This window comes from Anoplophora glabripennis, unplaced genomic scaffold, assembly GCF_000390285.2.
Source record: "Anoplophora glabripennis isolate ALB-LARVAE unplaced genomic scaffold, Agla_2.0 scaffold717, whole genome shotgun sequence".
NCBI classification, from domain to species: domain Eukaryota; kingdom Metazoa; phylum Arthropoda; class Insecta; order Coleoptera; family Cerambycidae; genus Anoplophora; species Anoplophora glabripennis.
The window spans coordinates 104,954-124,716 of record NW_019417093.1 but is presented as its reverse complement, the minus strand read 5'-3'; the positions used below and the strand labels follow the sequence as shown (position 1 = coordinate 124,716).

Sequence of the window (19,763 nt, the reverse complement as noted above, 5' to 3'; positions counted from 1 at the left end):
GTAGGTGTCCCTGTTGCAGTCGGTACCTACAGAACTAGCTTCTTGAATGATTCTTAGTGGTGGTAGGTTCCAGAAGGGCTCCAAAGCTGCAGTAAACGTGGTCCTCATCCTATAATCTTGAAGTAAAGAAACATTTCCTCCTTGGATGAGATTTTATGAGGTTCAAGTTATTATCTCATGTTTAATAATTCTTAACTTTGATTTAGTTCCCCATTTGATGTCCAAATCACCTAAGTGGTTCCTTTCTGTGTCCTCTTTAATTCTGGTGATGTCATCCTTCTCATTCCACATTCCGTCTCTTCCTGCAATCTACTTACCATAAGCGTCCTCTCATAAAAGTCAGTCTAGTTCTGTCCTTCATATATTTACTTTGACGATACTTTAACTATTTTCCAATAATTTTTAGATGGTCAATGTTCTAAATATGCTTCTTTTCACGTCTTCGTATGTAATTGCAACTCCTTCAAAACACATTTCACTATTATCAGCGTTACAGAAGACGATGGCAAGACATGTAGAGTTGATAGAAAACCGTAGTTCCAAGTCACCATGAAGAATCATAGAACATAATTTAAGGGGAAAGAAAATCTTAGACAAATCAACACGTGAAGAACACACCACGGAAAACGTAAATTAATTTCTAGGCAATTAACACTACTTGGGCCAACACTCACCCAGCACTCCGACATCCCACATCCCCCCAACACCAACATATACTTATACGCCGACGACCTGACAATCACATCCCAATCCGTAGATCCTAGATATTCCGTCTACCTCCTCCAAAGCTCCTTAGACCAACTTGAAACCTGGTGCAACAGGTGGAAAGTCAAAATTAATCCCAACAAAAGTTCGGCTATCCTTTTTACCAAACGAAAAATCCCACAAAACCTCGACAGACTGACACTATCCCAGGATCCCATCTCCTGGAATCGACAAACACGATACCTGGGCGTGACGATGGACCAGCGTCTCACGTGGAAACCGCACATCGTGGAGACGGTGGCGCGAGCGAAGACCACCAGGGCTAGGCTCTATCCCTTACTCAAAGGTGGAAACACCCTCAGTTTAAGGAATAAGCGAACGCTTATCAAGGTGGTACTTCAACCGCAGCTAACCTGCGCCTCCACGGCGTGGGGTCACGCGGCAAAAAGCCACTTAAAGTCATTACAGGCTGTGGAAAACATAGCCCTCCGCACGGCCACCGACGCGCCCTGGTACGTAAGAAACACTGACATATTACGAGACTTACAATACACAAACGCTACACAGACAATAAGACAAAACGCGGAGAAACGATTTGACGTAGCCGCTAGACATGACAATCCCCTCCTCAGGCAAGCCGTTGACTACGTACCCGACGTGACCGACAAACACAAAAGACCTAGACACCAACTTTTTGACCCTGGGTGACCACCCCAATGACCCCCCCCCCCCTGCCCGCTAACCTTTTCTGTTTCAGAGACAGCCAGGATCAAGAAACGAAGACAACGACACACACACACACACATACACACCCCCCATACCCTCCTTAACCCTCCCCTCCCGCGCTAGTCTAAGGGCCACCTTAGCAAAGCGCATCCCAGGCTGCATAGCTGCACTACCCTACCCAACCATACCACACATAAACATGACACTACCCCCGGGGTTTACACAGACGAGCCGGCGAAGCAAGAAGAGCGCCAGGAGAAAGGGTCCTAGCCGGCGGGGCCCAGCCAGGACAAAAGGAGGTCCCACAAAGCGCCTACACCGGCCGCATTTGCGGTCGGGGTAGACGACGGATGGGGCCCACCTACGAAGGCTGTCCAGGCCTACACGAGATGAGGCAGGATAAAGAGGGATAATCCCCTCGATCCCAAATCATTGAGGCCAATTTCTAGCCATAGAATAATGGCGCACTCACCCAGCAACACGTCCAAGAAAAAAAATCAGCAATCTGTAAACACGAAAGTGAGTGGCAGATCGTCAAAATGTTGGCACGATGTTAAACATTCATAATAGAGAACAAGTTCCCCGCTTTCCATTTAACGTTCGCCATCCACGAATGTGCAAGTCACCTGACAGGCCCATAATTGACATCATAAATACAACGGGCCGTACTGTTCCGTACGCCATTAGAGCAAGATGGCCGAACGCCGCACGGGCACGTGGGTTTCCGTAAACTAATTTGTGATCGCAGCGGGGATAAACAAACACACACAAAAACTAAATGACTGGATGACGGAACACATTCTTACCGGACGGTCATTAGTCATTTTCAGATACGTTATCGCGACTCCGAGGTGTACTCTTAGCAATGATTACACGCAAAGGAACAGCATTCAATATACGTATCGTACCATAACTAGATTCAATTAGACAGTCCAAATTATACGGCCCGTACCCGGATGACTACGTAATTCGTTCTAAGAGGTCGATTTAAGAATTAATAGATTAAATATCATCAATCACGGCTTATGGCGTTCCGGAACGCATTCAATCCGCTTAAGCTAATACAGTTAAGAATGCGGGGATTAGGAGAATCACATTGTTTTATGCTCTCAATAAATACATATAAATGAAAACTGTATCATTGTTTTTATTCTCACAGTAATTAAACAACCAGGTAATTTTGCTTTACACTTTTTTATAAATTTATATTTTACAGTACTATATCAACATCGAGGAAGAGATTAGATCATTTTATGTCAAGTGTCAGTTGTCCCCACTCGACCACCTCCAATTTTGCTGAAAATTAATGTAGATGGCAGAAAGAAAATTGTATGAAGTTTTAGCTTCAAGTTGCAAATATCTAACGCACAATAACATTTCACGTTCACAGACTTCGTGGCTTAGACCGCACAGTGGGGCAGAATCCCAAAAAGCTGGCCAAAAGTCAAAATCTTTAAAAATCGATATGAAATTTGTTACTCGGGGGTTTTTGGGGTTGCTGATAACAATTTGGAGTCAGACTTACAAAATTCAATGTGGAGGATTTAATATAGCCATATCGGAAGTAGAAATATTTTGTAAATAGGGATTTTCCGAGTAGATTAAAAATTAAAAGATTATGAAATACAAAATGTCACATTTATCAAGCATGAAGATGTAAAAATGACAAATGACATATTAGACTATTCATATATTTCGTTAAATAAGTATCGGGAGTAATTTATTTGAATCCCGTGCCAGTTGTAATATAAAATTCCAGTTTTTTCATAAAAGAAAAGAACAATCATCAGATGAAAAATCTTCATTTGTAACATCCATCGAATCTTCTGAAGTTGAGACAATTTCGTCTTTATATGCAATCTTCCCATGTCTTACATCGTCCAGAGAAGGCGAAATTCATTTTTCTCTACATTTTACAAAAACCTATACAAAAAGTTGTTAGGCACTTATAGGCAGCTGATTTTTTTTTAGTTTACAGATAATAGTTTTGTCTTTTTTGTCCAATAAGTTAAATGACAGAATTCTGCACAATTATTAAACATTTTTCTTCAAAACTAAATTATTATTTCATTTTATAACGTAAAATTCACATAAGTTTGGTAGCCAATTACTATTTTTTGTAAAAATTTTGAGTATTTTAACCTACATATTCATAATCTACGTACATTTATGAGTTGATTCCATTTTGTTAGAGATAAATCTGTGAACTCTACAAAATTTTATAACCACTTAAACACAACTATTACTTCTGTTCCTACGCGCGAGTCAGGTGTTGCTCGAGCAGCGGTCGCTTTTGTAGTGATTTAAGAAGCAGATATAGGGAATTTGACCCTAATAGTAACGGATTCTGAGACTTGGGATATTAATCTAGCCAATCCAACAGTAAAAATTACCGAATGAGAAACTTTATTTTTTGACTTTTGGCCAGCTTTTTGGGATTCTGCCCCACTGTGGACCGTGAGGTGATCACAGAAACTTCTTCATTCTTATCTGATGCAGTAAAATTAGCTGATTTCTTACTTTGTTTTAAACTTCTTCCGCATAACCTTTCCGTAGATCTTGAATAAACCATTGAAAACAAAACTTGAACAAATATTTACTTCACTCAGAATTGTCAAATGCAAATGATCATCATCATCATACTGACGACTGAACGGCGGAACCAAATTCCAATACATCTCATACGATGTACAGAATAGACATAAAAGTTTGATACTTGTGTTTAAGCTTTACATTTATACATTTCATGAAATTAGGATTTTTTAGGTTTTTGCGAATGCTGTGTTGTCAGATTTTCGATATAAAAAACGCTGCAATTTCTCGAAAAATGACTTGGAAACAATAAATCATAGCGTCTTTGTAATCTATTTATCGGGTGTCCCGAAATTATGTTAACAAAATTTGGTCACAGATTAAAACAGATGTAGGACACTCGTATTTTTTATTTTTGCCAAGTGGCCCCCTCTTTCGGAGTAAAAACCGCCCCTAAGAATAGTCTTTTTTACATCTCACAACCTTGTTATACGAGAATATCTAAATTTGGTACACAGGGGTTTTATGACATGTGGAATCTGACAGTACTACGCTTTTTGGCGGAGAAACCCCTTAAGACACTTTTTCGTGACCACCCTTGCATTCTATCACATTTTGCCATTTTTCTCGAAAACATTGCGTTTTGTGAAAAAAATATCAAGACAAAAAAGTTCCTAAATTTAATGTTTTTCTAGCGGACTAATAATTTTTAAGAAATTCAAATAAACGACCAAATTTTTTTGGCTCCAAAGACAAGGGTGTCCACGAAAAAGTGTCTTTAGGGGATTCCCCACCAAAAGGCGTAGTAATATCATATCCCACATGTCATAAAACCTCTTTGTATCAAATTCAGTGATTCTCATGCAACAGGGTTCTGAGATATAAAAAAATACTATTCTTACGGGCGGATATCAGGGGGCTGTAACTCCGAAAGAGGGGGCCATTTGGCAAAGATAAAAAGTACGGGTCCCTAAATTTGTCTTAAGGATATGTGCATTAACTTCGGGACAACCGGTATAAGCTGATCATTATAATACATTCGCTAAGTATACTTAAGAGAGTTCAAAAAAAAATTTTGTTTGTTTGTTTTGTGTTTTGAAAAACCGCTCGGACGCATCAATTTTTGTTCCAAACAAATTAATAACGTTATTAAAGAATAACTTAAAATGTGAAAATTTTCGCCTTTCCCATTTGTAGGTACGCCTATGACACGCACTGACACCTTAGCAGAAAACAGAGAGGACGAGATTTCAAGAAGTCAAACCATGCAGCCATATAATATTAAAAAATCACCTACAAGTTTGTAATAGATGTAAAAAATTGATATCGAAATTGATTTACTTATTGAATTAGCTGTCTGGAATATCGATTTAAAACATTTTTCGAGTTGTCAATTATTACGTACTTAATTATATCAGCATGCAAATAAATACATACAATAGCAATATACACTTTAAGTGATTAAGTTGCAGTTGATATCTATACGTATAATTATTAATGATATATGACATAAATAGATTGCAGCAAACTGATTTATCAGTACCGGTATGTTGTAGAAAATGTAACAAGAGAATTTAACGAATTTTTAGAATTCTTGATAACAGTAATTAGTCATTATTATTCATTTATAGTGAACATAATACATGTTAGGTACGTTTCTGATAAGATAGAAGTTAATAAACGTACAAGTATTAAGTACAGGTCGAAGTACCTCTATAATTGAAAACAATTTCTACGACAATATCAACAAAGTAAAATTAAAATCTTCAGTTCATAGTAACATAAAAAAAATAAAGTAACAGTTAAGCTACGTAAATACGAACGTAGGTAATATTTTTCTCTTTTTGTGAAATAAATAATGTATTGCCTAATAATAAGTATTTGAGATTTTTTAAATGCCTAAGTAGGTTGCTTTTTGAATATTTCGCCACACTGTAAACTTCATAAATTGGAGATTAAAGAAAAATTTATTACAAATCAAAGTAGGCAAAGACTAAAATGTTAAGTGGTTGTTTATTTGCAATTTTCTAAAGAAGATGGCAATCTACATTATTTCAGTTGATGAATGCAGAACTTTACATGATAATGAAAATATTATTCGGCTAAAAAACACAAAAGCAATCCAGATCGGAAAGGTAGAAATAAAATAAACAAACACTGAATAATCCACTTTCAGTACCAAGGTAAATATTTACAAACATCACCAAACCGAAGGGTCAACCATCGAGAGAAAAAGATATAGAAAAATTTGTGTGAATTAAAAAGAAGGGAGTTTGGGAGTTACCATGTTCCTCATAGTTTTACAAGCTTTATTACACGTTTTGTTAAATATTATTTTTGTTATTAGCTCTTGCACTTTTACTATCCTATTATATAGAGGGTAGCTGTTCTGTTCTAATAAATTAATTCTAATTTTTTTGCATTGGCGTTAGCGGCATCATCAAGTATAGTCTTTCCGATATCAATTGGAGAACTAAAACGTTGATGGTATGTACCAGGTTCGGTCGCTGACGCATGCGCAGCAACTCGGCATTGAAATATTTGAAAAACTTGTTCCCGTATTTATTTAACCATGTCCATATATAAATATATATGCCCAGTCGAAGAATGCGAGCGCGGGCAAACGAAATCTAACACAACTGCATTGGTCTACTGGGCAATATATCTCAGCTTTTGACAAGTGGTTGACAAATTGCCCAGCAGTGTAGTGCAGCATTGCGGAATTTGGTGTGATTTAGGTAATTTTAATTTTTTACAGGCACCTTCTATTAATCATTTATATTACAATTGCGAAAGGGAGAAATAATATTATTACAACATGGCATTTTGGAGACCTTTTGAAACGGAAGAAAACGAAATTTACCATCAATATAATAAAATTGATTGAGGACATAAATAATTAAAATATGTTGTTGGTCAAATGAACATATAATAGAAATTTTCTACACATCATATACAAATTATTATAATTTTTTACCTCTAGCAGAACACATTTTTAGGGACGCATATGAAAGTCATTAAATTTTATTGCCAATCGTTTTTTTACATGTTCAACTGACTTCAGAAAGACTATACAAGTCAAATTAGGGTATGGTATTTAAGTATTAAACAAGTGAAAAATGTCGGTGGATGCAAATTAAAATGTGGATGTCCAGCGTCTAATAAACGGGATATCTTTGAAAACAATTAAAAACATTCATAGAAATTCATAACATCTAGTGACATCCATGGATATTGGGGAACATCCGTGAACATTTTGACATTTGGAGAGATCCATGGACATTTAAGAACATCCATGTACATTTGAGGACAAACATGACATCTATGCACTTGTACACGATATATCTATCGCGTTTTATCTACTAGATTATTCGGTGCAACGCCGAGATGTTATTATACAGGGGTCGGCATAAGTCAGGCAACGCTCTCGAAAAATCGGCATAAATCCGGCAACGCTCATAAGTCTAGCAACGCTGTCGAAAAAGATTAAAACGAAGCACAGCACATGCATTGATCAAGATAGGCATCAATTTGAACACTTACAGTAACCCTTTTTCGAATCCCTTTTGTAATTTCTTTTAATAAATATATTTTGAGGCTGCATTTTTTTCTCTTAATGCAAATTGGTTGCCTGACTTATGCCGACCCCGGTTAGTAAAGACAATAAGATCGTAAAAAAATGAGAAGACGCAAAAATACTGTTTCCAAACTGTTTGCACTAATTTTACAACTATATCCAGTCTAAACCCGCAGGAGTCATTTAGTGTACAAGCTGGAGTAATATTTGGGTATTAAAACAATTATATGTATATGTAGCATGTATGATAAACGCAAGTCAACTTCCTCCTTTCCTCAATCACCATTAAATATTTGAGCAACACTTGAGTCATTAGTTTGTTATGAAGTGAGTGTTAGTATTTTAGTCTACAATTTTTGGTCAGCGGTTTCTTCCTCGGTAACAATAGATCAATTTTTCAATATTTTAAAATAAACCTCACATTACTTACCCAACTGCTCTTGCTCTTCTCTGGAGATTTAGGCTGCCTAGGACTCAGCTCGTCTTCCACCGATGCCAGCCTGTTAAACTTCTGCGTCCTCTCCTTAACACTGACCGTCTGCTTGTCTTCGTTGTTAGCATCGGCATCGCAACTGCCCTTCTTCGGAGTCGTCTCTTCCGCGACGGATTTCGTCCTTTCGATGTCCCTTCTCCTTGGAGGTGCTTGTGGAGTTTCATTCAGAGACGTGAGTGATCCGAACGATATGTTGTCCAGAGATGCACTCGGTGAACTTACTGGAGGAGGAGGCCTGTATGGAGGCGGCTGTCGAGGACTGAAGTCGGGCAGTGACGGGGACAGCGGAATGCCTATGGAATTTCTGGGGTCGTTTTGAGGAGATGGGATTAATGATGGGTGTTTTGGGGACGGGGGAGGATCTAACGAATTCAGATATTTGGTTTTGAGTATCAACACTTTTTCATCGCCTTCTGTCTTTGTATGCGAGAGTGTGTTAATGTAAGTTTTGAATCTTACTCTGTTTTCCTCTGAAACAAAAATATTTCTTATCACTTTAACGTGTCACCAAGAGAACTCAAGTTTTAATGTTACAATAACTGCATTTTTATGCACAAAAACTCTGAAAATTTACTAGTACCAGTACAGACTATGATAGTAGTTAGTACTGTTACTACTGAGAACATTTGTACACAGAACCATTATTTGTAGGAGTATTATTCCATATTCTCTTACTTTTTCGTATAGTATAAATATTTGTATACAAATACGCTACTAACAAAAATTAAGTGAAAAGAAATTTAAACGGTTTATTATATTAAAGAACGTGATTTTTTTAAACTATAAATGCTCCGAAATTGCACGTTTTGACCCCACTACGAGATTTTTAAGCGCGTTTTTTGAAAATCTGTATAAACAATTATTAATTAGCTTGTCCTACTTGTCCAGTTGATTAAGTGTGAAAGGAAACGTAAAACAAAAGAGAAAAATTATCCCTTTTCCCCCACTTACTGGGAGAAAAATAGTTACTTTAGTGAATAAAAAATAAAACATCTAACTGAAATAAGTTAAATTACATCCAGAATTTTCAAGTTAGCTAGATTTTTTATTATTTCTACAAAATTAGTAAATACAGAGGCTTTTTGGGGGTGGATACTATATTTGCAATTTTAAGGAAATTATAATTTCTAAATATGCTTGTTCTTAGGGTCTATTTAGGAAAAATGTATATTTCAAATTTGATTTTTGCTTAGGTAATGAGCTCGGTAATGAGTTAATGGCCTATAAATTGAAGATATCTTGTACAATGCATCATCATAATTAAGGTAATACATCTCTGTAATCGAGGTTTTCGCGAACACTGACCAATTTGTTTAAGAAAAATGTTGAGGTCAAAACATTTTCTTGATGCTTTTTAGTCTTTGAGTTACAGACAAAACGAAAATATTTATATTTTCGGTGACTTCTGTAGCGGACACAACTGGATTTGTTTCCGATCTGAAGAAATTTTGTCCCATATAATTTTAATAATATAATTTTCCAAATCTCCAGTCCAGTGGTGTTTTTAATTTTTAACTAAAGATTTTTGACTTATTTTAATCATTTTCATTTTTCAAATAAGTATAATGTTTCATTTACAAAAATTTGCAAAAGGTACTGCAAAAAATATTTTATATTATTACCAAGCCTTATTAGGAAAATCTCCGACTGCACAAATTGCGAAAAATTGTGGATTTTTATTGTTAATTTTGCATATCTACAATGTGTCCCGTTTTTCAGGTTAACACTTCTGGAAATGTGAGAGGGCTGTGGAGTTTCCGCAAACCAATTTTTTTTACAAATAGTATCCTGAAGGGAGGTTATATTCTACTAAACTAATCATTTTATTGATGTAAAAGAGCCTGGCCTACTACGATATTTTAAAAGGGTCGTTTTTTCAGAAAGTGGTATTAGTAATTTTTTTATCAAAAAGATAATATTACCAGGCTATTCAACACCCATCAAAATACCTATACTTATACCAAATTTGAACAACAAATGTCTATTGAGTGTTTTTATAACTTTGAAAAATGAGACAGCTAAAAATTATAATAAGCAGGTCAAAGATTGCCATGAAAGTGAAAACAAGTACCAATCGGACAAAGAAGAAATACAGACACTATAAATTTAACACTTTTAGTTAAATAATAATTAACGTACAAAAAATGTAGGTAATGAATTATAAATATTAAGTTGTTAAACAAAAAATTGCAGAACAATCTAAATTAAATTTAATTTTTCTCGAACTACCTATGGACTTTTACTTTTGGGGTATTGTAAAACAAAAAGTTTATAAAAACAGATCAAGGAATTTGGATGACCTGATGAATTGCATAAGAAAAGCTTGTGCAGAAATTACTCCATAAGCTATGTAAATTATTTTTAAATTTAAAAAGAGGATTGGAAAAATGTGTTCGACTGGAAGGCGGTTTGGTGGAAAAAACTAAATCTTAATTTAGATCATCGTTTTGCAATTTTTTTGTTCAACAACTCAGTATTTATAATTCATTGCATTTTTTGTTATTATTTTTATAATTAATTAATAATAATTAATTATTATAATTAAAAGTATTAAATTTATAGTGCCTGTATTCTTTCTTTGTCCCATTGGTATTTGTTTTCACTTACATGGCAATCTTTGACCTGCTTATTATAATTTTTAGTTATCTGCTTTTTTGAAGTTTGGCACCACATAAAAAAAAACACTCAATAGACATTTGTCGGTCAAGTTTGGTATATGGGTATTTTAATGGGCGTTGAATAGCCTGGTAATATTACATTTTTAATAAAAATATGCCTAATACTACTTTCTGGAAAAACGACCCTTTTAAAAAATCATAGTAGGCCAGATTTTTGTAATATCAATAAAATGATTACTGGAATATACTTAACCTCCATTCAGGGTACTATTTGTAAAAAAATTGACTTGCGGAAAGTTCATAGCCTTCTCACATTTCCAGAGGTGTTAACCTAAAGAACGGGACACACTGTATAAGTGTAGAATGTAATGCTTCTATATTCCATTAATAAATTTTATCTGCGACTAACAAATAATATGTATACCTAACTGCTTTTAGCTCATGCAGAGTTTACATCAATTTGTATGTGGAAATGAATCAGATGAAACTATGGGATAATGTAAATGAAAGCTTATATAACAGTTATTTATGTGCAAAAAGAGGAAACTTTCGCCCGCGGTACCATGTTTTACATACAACTGCTTCAAAACACCAAAATATATAAATATAGGTACATACATTTCAGTTAAAATAATTTTCACAAGGGAAAAATAATCGTATCTGGTTTTTTATAAACTTTATTGCAAAAACTTCAGACAACTTAATTACAAAAATTTCAGAAAATTGCAAAACTTGCATACAATCATCAATAAGTATGAAAATATAATTATAATCGTGATACCTATTCTAACACTACATCGGGGATGGGATGCACTAAACTGTAAGTAATTCCAAGAAAGAAACACTGTATATCGAATAACCATAAATCAGAGTAACAGTTTAATAGGATAAACAATAATTATATTGTGTCACACACGGAATATATCACCAAGAACGAAAGAAACATCTCAGATACTTTGTTTCTCATTAACTTCCGGACATCCTGTATAAAATATGTCTATAAAGACTCGGTATATGACCTTTGAATTAATTTAATGCTAATCATTTTAATAAATTAGCAGCATCAAACAACAGAACATCATGTGCTAACTATTAATTAAAAACAATAACATAACCTGCAACAGTCACCACAATAGTATTTTTTAACGTTTCAAAAATAAACTGAGAAGTTATACGTAGAACATAAATTAGCTAACATGAAATTCTAGTTTTACGGTAATTACACTATTATTAGTACAATAATTACAATATGTAAAAACAAAAAGTAAACAGAAACTAAATAAAGTGTTGAAAACAACCATATATTTAACTTACGTTCTAGAACAATACTTAGTCATTTATTGATTATTGTTAACTGTATTTAAAGATTTACTAAAAATTTATAAAGTTATGCAGATAATGGGGCACATCTGCATAAATAAACAATAAAATTATGTGAAATACTGACTCAATCCACAGGTTGTTGATGCAGTTCAAAAGTAAACATAACGTTTTTAACGAAATTAGAAAGATCAGACGGTATATGAGCTCACCTTTAGTTTGGGGATCAGTTAAATAACCCTTGAAGTAACGCACAGCATCACGATTCTTCACCTTTCCACCTTTTTCTTTTAAAAACTGATAAATTTGTTCTAATGTCAACTCACTAGCAGCCATGATGCTGGTTACTAACCTACGGAACGGCAACATGACGCGGACAAATGTTTCTACGATCAGGTGGTCGGAGCACGCATACTGCCAACACATTTATTTGAAACGAGGCGCGCATCGTTCATAGCGAACTAATCAATAGACGCTCACAATAAGTTATACATTGGAGCAGTGCCGTATCTGCGGTAAATAAAATGGGTGTATATTAGTATTTAAAATTGGTAAACCGAGCAATTATTTTGTTTAGGTTTATATATCTGACAATAAATTATTGTTTTTTATTAAAATGCCCTTATACAATATAGATATAGGTAGTAAAAAAATATTTAGTTTACAAATATTTATACTTTATACAAATATTTCTCCTTAAAGTCTTCGTTCTTTAACATACAGAGTGTTCCCTTTAAAATATGTGAATATGAAAAAATTAATCGAAAAGTTTATTGAGGCACAAGGTTAACATTTTTATAAAACTATTTAAATTAATTCTGCATTTTTATCCAAACGGATAATCTTCACAAATTAATATTAGAATGGCATAAGCCATTTATAGATGTCAATAGATCATTTTTTCCGCAAATAAAACTTGTACCTACTTCGCAAACGACATGATTTTTTTCACCGATGGCAAAATATCCAATAAATATGGAAAACATATGAAACACCCTATACAGGGTGTTTGGTAAGTCGATGCATTCCTTGCAGGAGGTTATAGTACAAGTGGTTTGTGATATATTTCCTGAATATACCATATTCGGAAAACGCTTAGTTTCCGATCTACAGGGTGTTAAACTTTTAATAAAAAAATGCAAATTTGTAAATATTGCAGAAACCGCTAAGAATATTTTAATGAAATTTTACTAGCTTTAACAGTTAACAACAATGCATGTTTTACGATAAAAATATTGTTTTCAGTTTCACCAGTGGCGTGCGCACAGGCACGTCATTGAATATTTTTAAAGAAAAAAATAATACGCCACCGATTTTTCTTAAAATAAAAATTAATTTTCAATTTTTTGTTCAATTTGGAAGAGAAAATGCATCTCGACTCTTTTTCTTATGAAGCACCGTTTTCGAGTAAAAGGATTAAAATCGATTTATTGCATGGCGTAATCCGGTTTCAATAATTTTAAAAATAGCAGAAATTGTATAAGTAAGATAAATATAATAAAGTACTTATAAACAAAACAATAAATAATAACTTAACTGTACGCCCAAATTTATCAAATAAAAATGTTGCTTTCGAACCAAGTTCGAGCCCGTATTAAAAAAAATTACATATTAAATTCTCATTTATAAAGAGGGCAAAGGAAGATATTAATTTTAACCGAAATTATTTAAAAGGAAGAGAATTAAATTTGTGCCAGGCCGTACTTATCAGATCAAAATATGATATTACAAGAGGAAATGCATTTAATTAAACATTTTGAGGCACATAATCGACTAAGGCATCTGAGCCATACATGACACCTGCAATTAGTGACGCTTCGGAGCTTCGCTAAACGTCCTCCAGTCCACAAAACGCTCTAAAAAAAACCCTTATCTAAGATTACTTATACTAAGGAGTGTTACTATTTATCAGCTGTCCAATTATAAAAAGCGGTTTCACCCTTGTTGGCATTGACTTTAGGGCAATGTTTCTCGATCGTGAATATCCACGTTCAAACCAAATAACTGTTAATACTTATTTCTTGTATTAAAGTTGAATGAATTAACAGCATTTTGTTGTCCGCAACTGATTTAATTTATAATTCGTCACTGAAATGTTTTTAAGACAAAATTAAGAACAATTTGAATGAGATTTGATTGACCTTGAAATTGTTGCTCCAGGTATTTGTTAATTAATTTCGTTCGTTTTTTTGCAATAATAATGCAAGTAATTTTAGAAATTAATATCGTAGATATAGATTATAACTGGTCCAAAGAAACGTATGAAAAGAGAAAAATTAAAAGAAAATTTAAATTAAGTTGCTCTTTACATAAATCAAAGTAGGATGTGCAAAACAACGTTATCAATAACAGGTGATTACAACTTGAATAGATTTGAATGGTCCTATGATATAAAAAGTAAGTCATTTTTACATACGTTGGTAAACGATGAGATTTATCAAAGTTTTTCTGATTGTGTGTCCTTTAATAGCTTATTCCAATTTAATGGTTGTGTTAATAGTAATGATAGGATATTAGACTTATTTTTGTCCAACTATTCAGATATTATAGTGAGGAGGTGTGATTGTCCTTTTGTTAAAGAAGATTTACATCATGTGTCACTTGATATTCAAATTGACTTATCTTACATTGAAATGAAAGAACCCAAAGTTTCATATTTGTCTTTTAACTTTTTTAAAGCAGACTATAATAAAATTAATGACGAACTTAGTGTCGTCAATTGGGAATTATTGTTTAATAAGACTACTACTGATAGAGCTATTTCCATTTTTTATGAGGTCCTAAATAATATTATAGAGAAATATGTTCCTTTAGTTGACCATAAAAGTAGAAAATATCCTATCTGGTTTTCTACTGACACAAGGAAACTGCTAAGGAAAAAAAGTATATTCCATTATAGGTGGAAAAAATATAATAGAATTGCTGATTATAATTTGTTTGCAAGTCATAGAAGCCAGTCTAAAAAACAAATAAACATTGATTACAAAAAATTTATTGCTGATACGGAAAATAATATTATTAGTAACTCAAAAAGATTTTGGTCATATGTTTCGCATATCAGAAGTACAAACAGTATTCCTTGCAACATGAATTATAACAACAAAGTTTTTAGTAATTATCCAGACATTGCTAAAGCTTTTGGCAAATTTTTTGCTTCTGTTTATGAGCCATCTAATAAGCCAGTAATTACTGATGACCCTTTATGTTTTAACAATGCTATTAATATTACCTCTATTGACATTAATGATATAACAGAGAAGATTAATAACTTAGATATTAATAAGGGTGCTGGGTGTGACAATATACCTCCCATTTTTATCAAATCGTGTTGTAATCATATTAAGTTACCACTTTTTTTAATATTTAATAAATCTATTACTGAATGTTGTTTCCCTGAAAAGTGGAAGATTGCTAAAGTTACACCTATTTTTAAATCTGGTAGTAAATATGAAGTAAATAATTATAGATCAATTTCTATTTTATGCACTTTTAGCAAAATCTTGGAATCAATTATTACGGATAAATTATTTTTTCAAATAAAATATTTATTAAATGAAAACCAGCATGGATTTTTCAGTCGTAGATCTACTGTGACTAACCTTGTTCCTTATGTACAATTCATCTCTGATAGTATGGATAAAAATGTTCAGGTGGATGCTGTATACACGGACTTTTCGAAAGCTTTCGATAAGGTTCACCATGATACTCTTTTTAATAAGCTTCGATGTGTTGGTGTGTTTGGCAACCTTCTGGCATGGATTAAATCGTATTTAACCAATCGTTCACAGTACGTTGTTATTATGAATTGTAGCTCTGATGTTAGCAAAGTTACGTCGGGTGTTCCTCAAGGTAGTCATATAGGTCCTTTACTGTTTTCTATATATATAAATAATATATCTAACTGCTTTAAGCACTGTCATTTCTCAATGTATGCTGATGACCTTAAGATGTTCAAACAAATTTCAAGTGATACTGATGTTGTTGAATTTCAGGAAGATATTCATAGACTGTATCATTTTTGTAAGTCTAATTACTTATTTATTAATGATAAGAAATGTAGTCATATCTCTTTCACTAGAAATAGGCATACAATTCAGAGTCACTTTATTATTGGTTCTAATATTGTGGAAAAAGCTTATAGTATTAAGGATCTCGGAGTCATCTTGGATGATAAGTTGGTATTTGATGCTCATATAGATTATATAGTCAGACGTGCGTTTCGAATGTTGGGTTTCATTTTGAGACTTACCAAGGATTTTAAAAATATTAAAAGTATGTTTTGTCTTTATTTTTCTTTAGTTAGGTCTCAATTGGAATATAATACGGTAATTTGGTCTCCTTTATATTTTAAATATATAAACAGAATTGAGTTTGTTCAAATCAAATTTATTAATAATGTTAATTATAGATTTAATCGCGAATTGTTACACGTTCCATATAAGAACTCTCTTAATGTACATAAATTGCTTAGTTTAGAAGAGCGTAGACAATTTTTTGATTGTGTTTTGTTATATAAAATTGTTCATGGATATTTTGATACAGATATTTTGTCTCTGTTAAATTTTTTAGCCCCGGTGTATGCTAACCGTCAGTTCTCGGTTTTCTATGTTCAACTCTCGCATAGTAATTATAATTTAAATTCACCGTTTCATAGAATTCCAAGATATTTTAATAGCAATCTATGTCAACTAGTTGATATCTTTAATATTTCTTTGAATAGATATAATACCTTTGTGAGGAAGTGTATAATTTCTTATAGGTAATTTTTTTGTCTCTTTTTGTATTGTCACATTAGTTAGATTATGTTCATACTGTACTTCATCACCTTGTTTTTTGTTACTTGTTTAGTGTTACCCTGTTATTGGGATTTTTAATCCTGTTGGGTTTCCTACTTCTTAAATAAATAAATAATAAATAAATAAGTAAATAAATAAATTGTCTCAGGGTCAGACAAAGGCTGCTCGGGAATTCGCTCTTTTAGCTTTAAATAAAGCTTATTTTTACGTTAATTAAAAAAAGAAATAACGTACGCCTCTTTATTCGCAAGATTTCTTAAAATTTGCTTTAAGACTATAGCAACTATTCTTAAAAAATAGATGTGAAGAATCGTTTGAAAGATATGTATTTAGTAACTGTTAGTACTGCTACTCAAATAGACAGTTTATCTTATTTTTCAGCTGCTACACAATTTTATTTAAGAATTTGTTGACAAGATTTTGTAACTTTTTTATAAGATTTTTTATATTGATTCACTTGCACTTTGTATAAAATTCCGATTAAATAATTTTGACGAAAGTGTCAGTGCGGGTAACAATTCTGACACATTTTTGTGCAACATCTAGCAACCAGATTAGCATTACGATAAGAATTTTAAAATTTAAAATTTTCTATAATATTTTCTGTTCTTTGCACTTTAGGCGTTAGTTAATAGACTGTGATGTTTAATTGTAGTCCCTTCCAATTCTTGTTTGTTGTACATATTTACAAATTACAAATTTTTCATTTTAATATTATTTTCTTCTGTTTGTATTGTTTTTTAATATCTCAGTTACATTATTTTCTGCAAGTAAAAAAGGTATGTCGTGGCTTCAGCAGATTCCAATAAATTAAGGCAGAGATTTAATGAATATATCTTGGAAAAAACCTTACACTGATAATAATCTATTTTGTTGTCTAAAACTGAAAATCTTAAAAAAATACTTTCTTATGTAGAAAGTAAATACCAAAACTTTATGTTCTATGAATATTTGTTGTGATTCAACACCTCCCTGTTCCAATATTTTACAACATATGGAAAATAAAAATAAATTGTAAATATACGAGATTTTACTAAAAAGGATTATTCACGAGTTGTTTCTATTAAATCAATTTTTATTTACTATTTTTTTAAGATACAATATACCCAACGTAACGAAACAAAATTAAAATATGTCTAACAAATTATTCCAAGCAATGATGCTTCATTTATAAATAAACTTCTCTAAACTGTTAAAAGTCACAATAAATTAATTCCAGCCGAAGTCATTATTCTTTCTGCGGACAAGTCTCCCATAGTTCACATAAATTCCAAATAATATTTATTGCCGACGCGAGTCGTAAATAAGATAAATTTTGACATATCAGAGACCTGTACCTATAATAAAGAGAAAACAATTCAAAATTGCGATACCTAATTTAAACTGATATCGCATGAAATGTAAGCACAATATAAACAGACTATTTTTCACTTCATATCTAAGCAGAGACATCACATGTACAGACTTGTTTAATCAGTTTGTTCGCCGCTTGAATGAAAAAGTTTGATTCAGTGGCTTTAACAATTATAATGGAATGGAATCGTTATTCTTTATAGTAAGCCAGGGAAAATAATGGTGAAATAGAGCACAGCTAACGTAATAATATTTTAAGTACCAAAATATCCAATGAATGAATATTGAATCTTTGTAATAGTACAAGATAAAAATTGTCAAGACGAAAAGACAGGAATTTGAGAAAACGTTACAGTATTCTTTCCAAGTAGTTACTGTATATCTGATAACATGGGTACCAAATAAGGCTACAATATTCGAGTTTCGAACGTACTAGTGAATAGTAGACTCCTCAATGCACCTATATCGGTAAAAGATTTTGTACTTCTTATAACCAAGCCTAGCATACTATACGCGGACTTAATACTTGATTAATATGATCAGCAAAAGACAATCTGATGTGAAACATTACAACAAGATCCTTAATGTTCTGAAAACGAGTTAAATAAAGGTGACATACCTATATTAAAATATAAGGGGCTGATTTTTAAGAATAAACGTACACACTTTGCATTTTTTTGTGTTAACAGGTAAATAATTATCAGCACACCATATACAGGGTGTCCGGTAAGTACCTCCTAATCTCTCGGGAGTGTATAGGGGAGGTAAAAATAAAACTAGTCCTTCCTATAATTTTTTTTCCTAATGTGCCCCCTAACGGAGTTATGGGGGGTCAAAGGGGTACCTAGAAATTAACGTTTAGGGTTATAACTTTGAAACCACCCTGTATATTTTAATAAAATTTTCGTACGTTGTATTACACATGGAGCTCTACGATTTGATGCTAAAATCAACTTTTTGCTATTATCAGGTGTCCAGAAACGGACTGGCCCTATCACAATTTTTCTCAAAATTTTGACAGAAGTAATTTTATCAAACTGAAAATATTATTATTAGATACTCTGAAGGTTTTTCTTTAAAAATGGTACTCTTTATTTATTTCGAAAAAATGAACGGTTTGCGAGATAAATCGGTTTTGAAAAAAATTGGTAACAAATACAACAACAATTAAAATTTATTTTTTTTACATATTATTTCATGCATTTAATTTCTTTAACTTTATCAAGTCCAGAAATCTTTGAACGGGTTGGCTATACTTTATGAGCAAGTAGTGACCAATTAAAAATAACATTTGAAAAATAACTTACTTACAAGACATGCAACAAAGAACATTCAACAATGAACAAAGGTACCTAAATGTTACTTCGGTAGATGTTCAAAATGAGCACCCCGTACTTCAATGCACTTTCTAATCCTACGAATGTTTTCCCGGTGCACTTGAAATAATATTCCGTGATTATTGCGGAGATGGTCACAGTTCTGTGTTAGCCTCAGCAGAAGTTCCTCTCTACTATTTACGGGTGTTGAATAAACGTTATTTTTTAAATGACCCCACAGAAAAAAGTCTAATGGGTTTAGGTCGGGCGACCTAGGTGGCCATAATACAGGTCCGCCTCGACCTATCCATCGATCACCAAAAACAT

At 32.9% G+C, this 19,763-nt stretch overlaps 1 protein-coding gene across 1 annotated transcript in view; it reads right to left on the bottom strand.

Annotated features, from left to right (window-relative positions):
- The window catches only part of LOC108914649 (ankyrin repeat domain-containing protein SOWAHC), a 69,084-nt gene extending 56,766 nt beyond the window's left edge, over nt 1-12,318 (bottom strand). Inside the window, exons 1-2 of the mRNA XM_018720495.2 lie at nt 12,184-12,318; nt 7,971-8,503 (exon numbers count right to left, since the gene is read on the bottom strand). Coding sequence (XP_018576011.2) covers nt 7,971-8,503; nt 12,184-12,307 — 657 coding nt within the window. The 5' untranslated portion in view covers nt 12,308-12,318. The remainder of the gene's footprint in view (nt 1-7,970; nt 8,504-12,183) is intronic.
- Between the last annotated feature and the right edge of the window lie 7,445 nt (nt 12,319-19,763).